The sequence below is a fragment of the Portunus trituberculatus genome, chromosome 50 (assembly GCF_017591435.1).
Source record: "Portunus trituberculatus isolate SZX2019 chromosome 50, ASM1759143v1, whole genome shotgun sequence".
Lineage (NCBI taxonomy): Eukaryota > Metazoa > Arthropoda > Malacostraca > Decapoda > Portunidae > Portunus > Portunus trituberculatus.
Genome location: NC_059304.1, coordinates 15,243,893 through 15,253,697, shown reverse-complemented (window position 1 = coordinate 15,253,697; position 9,805 = coordinate 15,243,893). Strand labels below are relative to the sequence as shown.

Here is a 9,805-nt window from a genome sequence, read left to right as displayed (position 1 = left end):
TGTTAAATTTACCTTCATGTCTTCTTACTTTGTGGCTTCATTAATTACCAAGACAACTTTCAGCATGGTGCTAAACTTGGTCAGTTTGGTCATGAATAAATGTTAAAAGTTACCATGAGTACTCTACACGTAAGAGATGACATTTGGTTATGTTCATTGATTTGTGCAAAGGAATTGACCATTTAATTTTTGATGGACAGTTGTTAAATTTCTGTCTGGCTGCTGATGTTACACTGAGTACTGGTTTTGAATCACCTGGGAAAGCATGTAGCAGATGGACAATTATAAATTTCTTTTCAAACTATTGTTACATAGAGATAGGCATGATAGGTATGAAATAATTAAGTAATGTGTCAATATTTTATTCAGATTTATATAAACAGCATTATTTTTGGAACAACATATACTGACGTTATGGAGGGCCTAAATATAATTGATAACCCCCTATAGATAAAAAAATCCTTACTTTCATAGAAAAAACACCAACTTTAAGTTAACGGGATCAAGACAAAATTTGCAATGAGTGCATCATTAAGTGATGAATTAAAACGTAATATTACTCTGATAGTGACTTTTAAATGTCTTGGTTACAATATTTGAACAAACGATGAAGACGCAAGAGATACAACAACTTTTAGTGTAATGATTTTTTTTCTTTTTAAGCTAGATGGATGTGCATAGACTTTGAATATGTCCTGTAAAACAAATTTTTATGTCTTTAAATCTTTTTTATGTCTACCGCAATATGCACTCCTTATTTATGAAACTATTATTCTACATCGATTTACCTGATTTCGAAAACTGGTGTGGGATGAAGCAAAATAATAAATCGAATTCTCGAGGTTCCTTTGTTTGCCACCAGCCATTTCACGACTATTGCCTTTTGCTTTTTTAGTCAGTTTTTTTTTTTATTTTTCCTGTATCCTTGAAATAGGGCTATGTTATATTACTTTGTATTTTGTATCATTCATCGTGTCCCGCGCTTCTCTCTTTTATACTGATAGAAGTCTTCAAATGGTACTCGTATTATAACATAGGGGACATAAGCAAAGCTTTTAGGATCAGTACCCAGGACAAATCTAGAAATAATGGATTCATTCTTGAAAAATTGAGGCTTAAGAAAAAGATAGGAGGGAACATGGGTGTCAAATAGAGCGGTTTACGTATAGAATGGACTCAATGATCAAATTGTTAGTGCTATGTCAGTAGGGAGCTTTAAAAAAATGATTAGACAAATACATGACAGGGATGATAGGTAGAAATAGTTATACAGTTACTACTACGAGTACGTCTGATGTCCTCTTGCAGTTTCTTTCATTCTTTTGTTCTTCTGTTCTACTATTCTTCTATTCACTCACTGTGTGGTGGAGTTTATAATGAAATTGTCGAAAATTGAACCAAAGGCATTATATTGTGCCGAGTTGCCCTCGGAGAGGCGAAGCTGGAGAAGGATGACGAAGTATGTCGCCATCAGACTCCCCGCCTGAAACATCCAACAGAACAACAGTCAGAGGGGAAAGTGAGGGGAAGAGGGCTGAGTCAAGGTGGAGGTAGAGTATCAAAGAAGACCATCAAAGATCGGCACAGAAACACACACACACACACACACACACACACACACACACACACACACAACTCACAGGCAGAATGCAATGGCGTCCAAGGTGAAAGAAGCCAAACATGTCCGCCACTGCCATGCTGCTCTCCGCCAGCTCACCTCGCGTGTCTCGTATCTGGATTGTGCAAGGAAATAATGCATCAGTTAATGGGAGGAGAAAAACAATTACCTTTGTCCTCATACACAAACATCCATGAACACTTTTACCGCTAATAATTTATGTCAGACGCAAGATTTGTAAGAATTCTGATCAGTGTCTATTAACGTAAAGTGGTGTGAAGTATACCTTGTCTTGGAGAAAGGGAGAGGTGACATGTAGACTCCAGAGACGAAGATTCTTACGTATCTTGGCACACTGGAAGAAGTGGTACACATTTAGATGAAGTACAGTATAAGCAGCAATTTCTGAAATACTTCATGTTAGTGAGACTCAGATAGTGTACAGTGCTGGAGTGGAAATTCAGTGCTTCAATGTTGATATTCCTGAAAATGAAAAAAAAAAAACTTTGTTATTTTGGAAATTGTTAGAATTAAAAAGTGGTAGCATTTTGTTAGCCCAGCCTATTACCTGACATTAGAGGAGAGGAAAGGCAATGCCCAGGTGTTAACCATGAAGCGAATTATCTTCACTTGTCTCCCCAAAATGAATCTTTTCGCCGAATGCGTCAAAGCTGGTATTTAGTGAAACTCATTTACTAATGCATTAGCTACCTTCGAAAGAAGATGGGTAGGGTGTCAGGGTAGATAACAAGTGAAGTAAAAAAAAAATAATAAATAAATAAATAAAACTTTATTGCACAAAACTTATAACAGAAATTGTAGTCCACCGAAAAGGAGGCTTTTAGAAATTAAGGTTCCCTATAATCTTCATACCTCCTTGTTGGAGAAAGGGTGATGACGATTGGGAAGTCTGGGGGGTTATGACATAGGGTTTCTCTTTCTCTTAAGTGCCCACAGGTAATAACCGGGGGCCTGTGGCATGGTCAACTTGAAGATCGGAGTTTGGGTAGACCACGCCATCTCAAACGATACTTTAGAAATGAGACCTAGGCAAAAGCACTTCCTTTGATTTGCCCTTAAAGGCCTCTCTCTTCAGATTCAGTCTGGAATCCACCGATTGTACGAGAGTGTGACTCAGCCAGGCCAGCAGCTACCATGGAGATAGCTTGAAGGACAAAGTGAACCTACGTACTGATCTTGCTACGGGAAGTCCACGGGAGATATGGGTGACGCTAGGAGAAACTCTCCAATGTGAGCGTCCACCACGGCAGAGTCAAGAAAGAGGGGAAGGGAGGAAAGAGGCAAAGCAGCAGAAGATCCCTGTCTTGCCAAAAGAGACGCCCAGACGCTCATGGGGTCCAGTTGTAACCTTTTCCAGTTTACGAAGTTCTCAACGTGGCCATCCTTTTATCCTCAGCCACCATGGCTGAATAGAGGACGAGGAAGCAGAAAAGTTTACGGTGGTCACCACATGCATTGAGTCGAAGGCCAGTGTAGCAGAGACAAAAGGGAAAGATGGATGTGACTGTCAGCGCGAGAGGCGAACCCTGTGTTATTAGAAAACCTCATGGCCATCCTGCCTCACCATTGCTTGTAGCTCCAAGTATGTCCTGGTTACATAGCTGAGGAATCCAATTTACTTTGCATGACTTCGGCTCACTTAAATACAATCTCGTCTTCGGCCATGGATGGCAGGTCGCGGTGCGAATCCGGGAGAGAATCACCGAAAGAGTGAGCAGGAGAAAGCTGCCCACGTTGGGTGATGAAGCAGCAGAAGGCAGACCTCTGTTGGGTCCTGAGCAAGAATTCTAGGGATGATATACGGGTTCAATGGGCGGGCTGGAGGAATCGATTAGGGAGTGGAACTAGCAACAGATTGCGCGCGGGTCGCAGGTAGTAAGGAGGTGAGGGATGGGGGTGTCCATCAGTGGGGAAGCCTGGGGAGGACGAGCACCGTTACAAGATTCAAACATGGGGAAGAACACAATCCCCAGCAGTTGTTGCCTTTTTTTATTCATTTATTTTTTTTTTTTTCGTGTGTGTGTCTGAAACAAGAAAACGCATCCGTGGGTGAGGCTTCACCGCGAGAGAATGTAGGGAAAAAAAGAAAGTGGTGAGGAAAAGGGGGTGGGTAAGCATGAAAGAAATCTAAAGTTACTCCTAAAAACGTTTTCTATGAAAGTGCTCGCTACCAACAGATGGCAGCACCACAGCTGTCTTCCAAACTTTAACCTTCACTAAAACTTCCTCCTTGTATATTCCCTAGTCCGGATGCAGCAGAAGACCCAAGTAAGGGAGGCAAAGGAGAATGCATATTTCTCTCTATCCCTTTTTATGTTGCAGGAGGCCTTTGGGTTGGGAAAGCATCACCCAAATCTGCTCTGAGGACGGTACATCAGGTAGAGACCGTTTAGAAGGTTGACAAGGCGACGCAGTGGTACCTACCGGTAACGGCGAGCGAAGTTTGCAAGAAAACCGTAAAGATGGCTTTGGAGGGCTAGGAGGCTTACATCTTGCTTGTGATGAAGACATTGACACTATTGAAGAGGAAGTGGACGGGAGCGCCCAAGGAGTAGGGTACCCTTCGGGGGATATGACACCCCCAAAAGAGGTGGTGGACACCCTTTTCTCACGAGGAGCAGGATAATCACCGAAGAGGAAGACATACCCACGAGGACTGGTACTCAAACAGGTATGGTATCCCCTTCGAAGGCCAAGGAACACTCTGAGGAGTATCCCCAAAAGGTCGAAGGGTAAGGTAATCCTCGAGAGGTATGGTACCTCCCTAAGGAGTGGTGAACACCCCTTTCTCCTAAGGGGTATGATAACCTCAGAAGGACAATGTACACCCACAAGGCCTGGTATCCCAGAGGGATATGGTATCCCCACGAAAAGGCAAGGAACACTCTGAAGGATACCCCCGAAGGGCAATGTATCCCTCGAGGGTAGAGTACAGGTTGAACCATGAAGCTTTCCGGATTACGGAAAATTCCGGAGTACACGTGGTCTATAAGTAAGCACCTTAAAATACCTTGCATAATCTTAGTCACCCTGTATTATAACTGTAACATTGTTTCAATATGGTATACGTTAGTTGTACAAATAAATATGCATGCAAAACGATATATTAAAACACATGCACCACTGCGTCATAGCCAATTTCTGGCAAATTTACATTATTCCGAAAAATTTGAATTATTCTAGGTTAAATTATTAAATTATGCCGGATTATACGATATGCCGGATTACGGAATTCCGGATTTGGGAGGTCTAACCTGTACTTCCTAAATAGAGGTGAGCATCCCTATCTTCTGAAGAAAAGGGTAACGCCCAAAGAGGCATCTAGACCACATGGCCTGGTACCCCAGAGGGTTAAGGTATCCTCTTGATGGGCAAGGAATACTCTGAGAGGTATCCCCGAAGGACATGGTAATCCTCGAGGTGTATGGTACTCTCTAAAAAGAAGGAGGACCCCCTTGAGGGGTAGAGGAAACCCCAAGCTGGAAGAATCACCGTAACAAAGGGAAAGGTGCTCATCAGGGGTTAGGGTAAGCTGTGTATGAGAGAAGAAAGCGGCCTAGAAGGTAGAAAACAACCCTAAAGAACATTGTCCCAGAGCAACATTCCAGTTCTACTCATGACGGTAAACCATCTCCTAAAAAAGAAGAAAAACTGAACCGAAGAAAGGGTGAACAGGAGGGACAACTGACCACAGCTGTTACGAGTTGCCAAAACACCGGCAACTATCAGAGAAACTGGCCACATCAGGTAATCTCTGAGCTAGCTAAAGCACTTTCCCTCTTAATATGCTAACCATTCGTCAAGAAGAAAAGAGGAAACAGCGCGAAGTGGAGAACAGAGGAAGTAGCAGACAACGTTTAACTCCATCATCACTGAAAACTCAAATGATGTTATCCAGCCACACGTATCAGCTGATGGTTCCCTATTTTCTTATTCACATTCTCTTGTTAATGCAGCATAGACAATTCTAGATGATTTTTTTAGTTGTATACTAAGCGCATCGTGGATCATTCCTGGAATGGCATCGTTGAAACAACGATCACTATAGGTGATGCATTAGCGAACGAGTCTCAACACAGTCATTATTATTGTTAATATTTTTATCATTACTGTTAAGATTGATTGTCGTATCAGTGTTACTAGTATTAGTAGAAGTAGTAGTACTAATAGTAGTAGTAGTAATAGTAGTAGTAGTAGTAGTAGTAGTAGTAGTAGTAGTAGTACGAGTAGTAGTAGTAGTAATAGTAGTAGTAGTAGTAGTAGTTGTTGTTTTGTAAGAACAGCATGAGCATCCGCAGGAATATGAAAAGTAGCGACAAAAGTAGCTGTAGCAGTAGTAGTAGTAGTATGAGTAGCTGTAATACTCTTAGTTCAAATCTACAATAGTTGCTGTGTTTCTTACCATCCTTCGGTAGTCTTCTGGAGCAGTCAGCAAGAGATATATCTTTAACATTGAAGCACAAATGTACATCAGATTCAAACTAATCTCTTTTGCGTCTTCTGGCAGGATGCACATCATGTAGGTGACATTTAATATGCACTCTAACAACATTTGTAAACAGATAATTGGGGCAAGCAGGGTTGTGGTTGTTGCCTCCAGGTGTTCTATGACTGTGACGCTGCGTCGCGCTAGGAGAAGCGCGTCTGTTTCTTGCTGGGTGGAGGGAGAAGTAAAGGTTCCCCAGCCAGTATGTTCAGCATTCAGTGACTTTTTGCGATATGGAGGTACTTTCGTGAATTCTTGTTCCTTAGATGTGTTTCCTTTTACTTTTGTCTCTCCATCATATGTGTGTGCGTAATGTGGCTGTGCAAATGTTTGTTTCTCGTCCCGCGGCATCACCTCCACGAAGGTTGATTTTATACGAAGGTACTCAAAAGAAGAATTGGGAATATAGTTGCCGTAAAGCTTCTCTAGAGGAGTAAAGGCGGCTGACAGCATGAGAGAGAGAATCCTGAACAAGGCATTATATAAGATTGGGACGATGAAGGAAAACGGTATATCGAATAATCCTTCTCTGAAAGTACTTAAATTCAATAGAAAATGCAGCTTAGGGTTAATTAATATAGCTTGAATGACTACTGACAAAAATATCATTATGGATAGATGGAAAATAGCCCGCTTGTCCAGTTTGCTCTCTATGAATTGGTCAAGGTGTTTATGAAACTCAAAGAATGACTCCAAGATTCTGGCAGTTTTACGGCTCCGTAGGAGGAAATAGGGTGGGATGACAAACATAAGGACAAATATGCTAGTAACGAAGAACGTATACACTGTAATGTTAGTTCCGCGTAACTGTGACAATGTCATAGGCATGTATGTTGCATGCTGCATAATGAATATACACCACACTAATGTAATCAGACCCAAGCTGTACACTAATAAAAGCCAGCTGAAGGTAGCTGTCACAGGCTGGTGGGAGAAGTAGTAGGGAAACAAACCCAGCACGCGCATGATCTCCATTATGAACAACAACATCCGTGTCTCCTTCATGGTTGCCTTGTGCCTGGGGTTCTGTCAGGCGAACACTTCCATAAAGCTGATTCAGGGAACTTCTCGTATTCAGGAGTGTCTGCCGAAAACTTCTCGCTTTTCAGAGTAAAAAATCCTTTTGCCTTCAGAACATGTAAAGTAAACACTAAAATACGCGCAGTTGTCTTAGCCTCGGCCTTCCAGATCACCCTGAATGTCTGGACGAGTGTATACTTTAGAGGTTAATTAAGAGGCTTTCAGTCTAGATACTTGAGAAAGCCACGTTCGTCCTCCGCGGTTGGCAAGAGACTACTGGCTACATATGGATAATGAAGACAAATACGCACCTGGTGATTCTCGGTTTATTGATCTCTTGCTTTTAGCAGCAGAGCAGAGGAGGGTCTACAATCCTGGGGAGTGCTTTTTCATTTGGCATCCTAGCTGGTATTTTTTGAGAGTAAGCCACGCACTTTAACCAAGAGTGACATCCTGTATGTGAAGTCCGTGAATCCAACCTTAAAACACAAATGTATAAGCAACTGTGGCTCAGAAGTAGAGAGACAGTGTCAAGTAAGCGGACAATGCATGTCTTCCCCAATTTTACTATCATTATCGTACTCATCATCTTCATAATCACCACCATCATCATCATCATCATCACCATCATCATCATCATCGTTGTCGTTATCATCGTCATGATCATTATTATCATCGTCACTTTCCACTGTAAGTTAAAAGTTATCTCATATTTTCTACATTTATTTCCATCTATTTATCTTTTCATTTATTTATTTATTTTGTCATGTAGCTTACCATGGGCAATAGTTTCTTCCTGAAAATCTGAATGATCGGCCAGCATGCTCAGTGTTTACCGGAACGAGAAGCGTGTTGGTGATCATCAATTACTCAGCGATCACAGACACACGGTCGTTTCCAGATTATTAGGGATCTGCTGGAGTTCGCTGGTGACCACTGCGCCACCGTCCATCCATCTATACCAGAACGTCTCAGAGACTATAGTATGCTGCTAAAGTTGCTATTGTTGTTGTTGTTGTTGTTGTTGTTGTTGTTGTTGCTGTTGTTAGGGGGTGTGGTGGCGGTGGTGTCACGTAGGAGTTTTATACCTTCCATTATTATTATGACATGTTACGCAAAGTAGTGTATGTTTGCCAGTCATTGATCATGACCCTCCTTCATTACTTTATGTTTACCTTGCTGACAATAATTTCATTGTTGATAATCTACTTAGAATTGATCTACGAGTAAGCGTTATGGATACACCACCAATAGCTTTCTGATATGATATTAGCGGTTATAGATCTGTTCATAAGTATTCTGCTGCCACATTCTTTCCAGAGATGGGAGCGATTCGAAAAAAACTGAAGTCCGATTAACGATTACCGATTCGCCAGCTTATCAAGTCTGATTCGATAATTAGCCAAAAATCTTAGTCCAATTAGCAATTATCCAGTTCAAATACTCGTAGATTAAAAAAAAAGCGATTCGATATCTTTAAAAGTGATTCAATTATTTTAATTGATTTTCAATGTTAGTAAAAAGAATTTAATGGGTTTTTTTCTTTTACCTTAAGTAAACCATTTCTAAGCAAATCAAAGAGGAACCAATCTTTTAAGATAGAGATAAAAATTTTATGTTAGTTGAAATATAATAACATTACAAGCCCAAAAACCAAGCATTACATATTACACATTTTACACACAGTAATACTAATATAACTATTCCCTCGGAAAAAAAAAAAAAGATAGGGTCACGACGACTGGCTCTAAACTGGTGCGGCGCGTCACTTAACTGGTATGAGACGCGTACCATTTACTAAACGAAACACTTATCATACCTACTTTATACTTGTAGAATATCACCTTTTTATTATGTATGATTTAATATGCATGATTATGTATGACTTAATAATTAATCACCCAGTATAATATAGAGAAATATGAAAGTGTGAATAGAATAGAGTGAAACAAAAAAAAAAATCTTTTTGTTTTAGAAAATATATCAAATATTTTGTAAGAAAATTCTATTGTGAAGAAAAATAAGGTGAATTCGACCTGGATTAATCGTAAATCGCTTTAAAATTTCAATAATCCAATTGCGATTATAGAAATCATTTGGCAGGTATTACTCCTATTCGATTATCCGTTTAAAAAATGCGAGTCCGAATAATAGTCCCATATATATTTGTAGACAGAGTGACATACTAAAGGCTAAATAATTTCACAACACCCACTGATACAGATCACTTGCATCCGAACTTGCCACACCCCTCTGCTCCATCATTAACGTCTCATATTCTCAACACTTGTACTTGATGGACTGGAAAATATCCTACTTTTACATAATTTTCACTCAGTAACCCTAGGCAACACCTTACTGGGAAAACTTCGTGTTTGACAGAGCTTACACCGAAATTTGAAGCTCGGTTAACACTAAATCTTTCAAAATGTTAGATTTGCCTTCATGTCCTTTTACTTTGTCGTTTCATTAATTACCAAGACAACTTTCAGCATGGTGGTAAACTTGGTCAGTTTGGTCATGAATAAATGTTAAAAGTTACCATGAGTACTCTACACGTAATAAATGACACTTAGTAATGTTTATTAATTTGTGCAAAGCAGTTGACCATTTAATTCTTGAAGGACAGTTGTTAAGTTTCTGTCTGGCTGCTGATGTTA

At 40.3% G+C, this 9,805-nt stretch overlaps 1 protein-coding gene across 1 annotated transcript; it reads right to left on the bottom strand.

The window, feature by feature from the left end:
* Positions 1-412: 412 nt before the first annotated feature.
* LOC123499484 lies at positions 413-6,644 on the bottom strand. Its single transcript, XM_045247505.1, has 4 exons — positions 6,042-6,644; positions 1,905-1,973; positions 1,641-1,733; positions 413-1,483 (listed from the first exon to the last, which is right to left on the bottom strand). The coding sequence occupies exons 1-4, from the start codon at positions 6,576-6,578 to the stop codon at positions 1,355-1,357; spliced, it is 828 nt and encodes a 275-aa protein (XP_045103440.1). The 5' UTR covers positions 6,579-6,644; the 3' UTR covers positions 413-1,354.
* Positions 6,645-9,805: the final 3,161 nt, after the last annotated feature.

What these genes read in the sequence shown, in the direction of transcription:
- LOC123499484 (XM_045247505.1), bottom strand. Translation starts at nt 6,578, where the DNA reads ATGCTGTCAGCCGCCTTTACTCCTCTAGAGAAGCTTTACGGCAACTAT. An exon ending in CTCCCTTTCTCCAAGACAAG is followed by an intron (nt 1,734 to 1,904) that starts GTATACTTCACA and finishes TGCACAATCCAG; the next exon opens with ATACGAGACACGCGAGGTGA. An exon ending in GACGCCATTGCATTCTGCCT is followed by an intron (nt 1,484 to 1,640) that starts GTGAGTTGTGTG and finishes TGGATGTTTCAG; the next exon opens with GCGGGGAGTCTGATGGCGAC.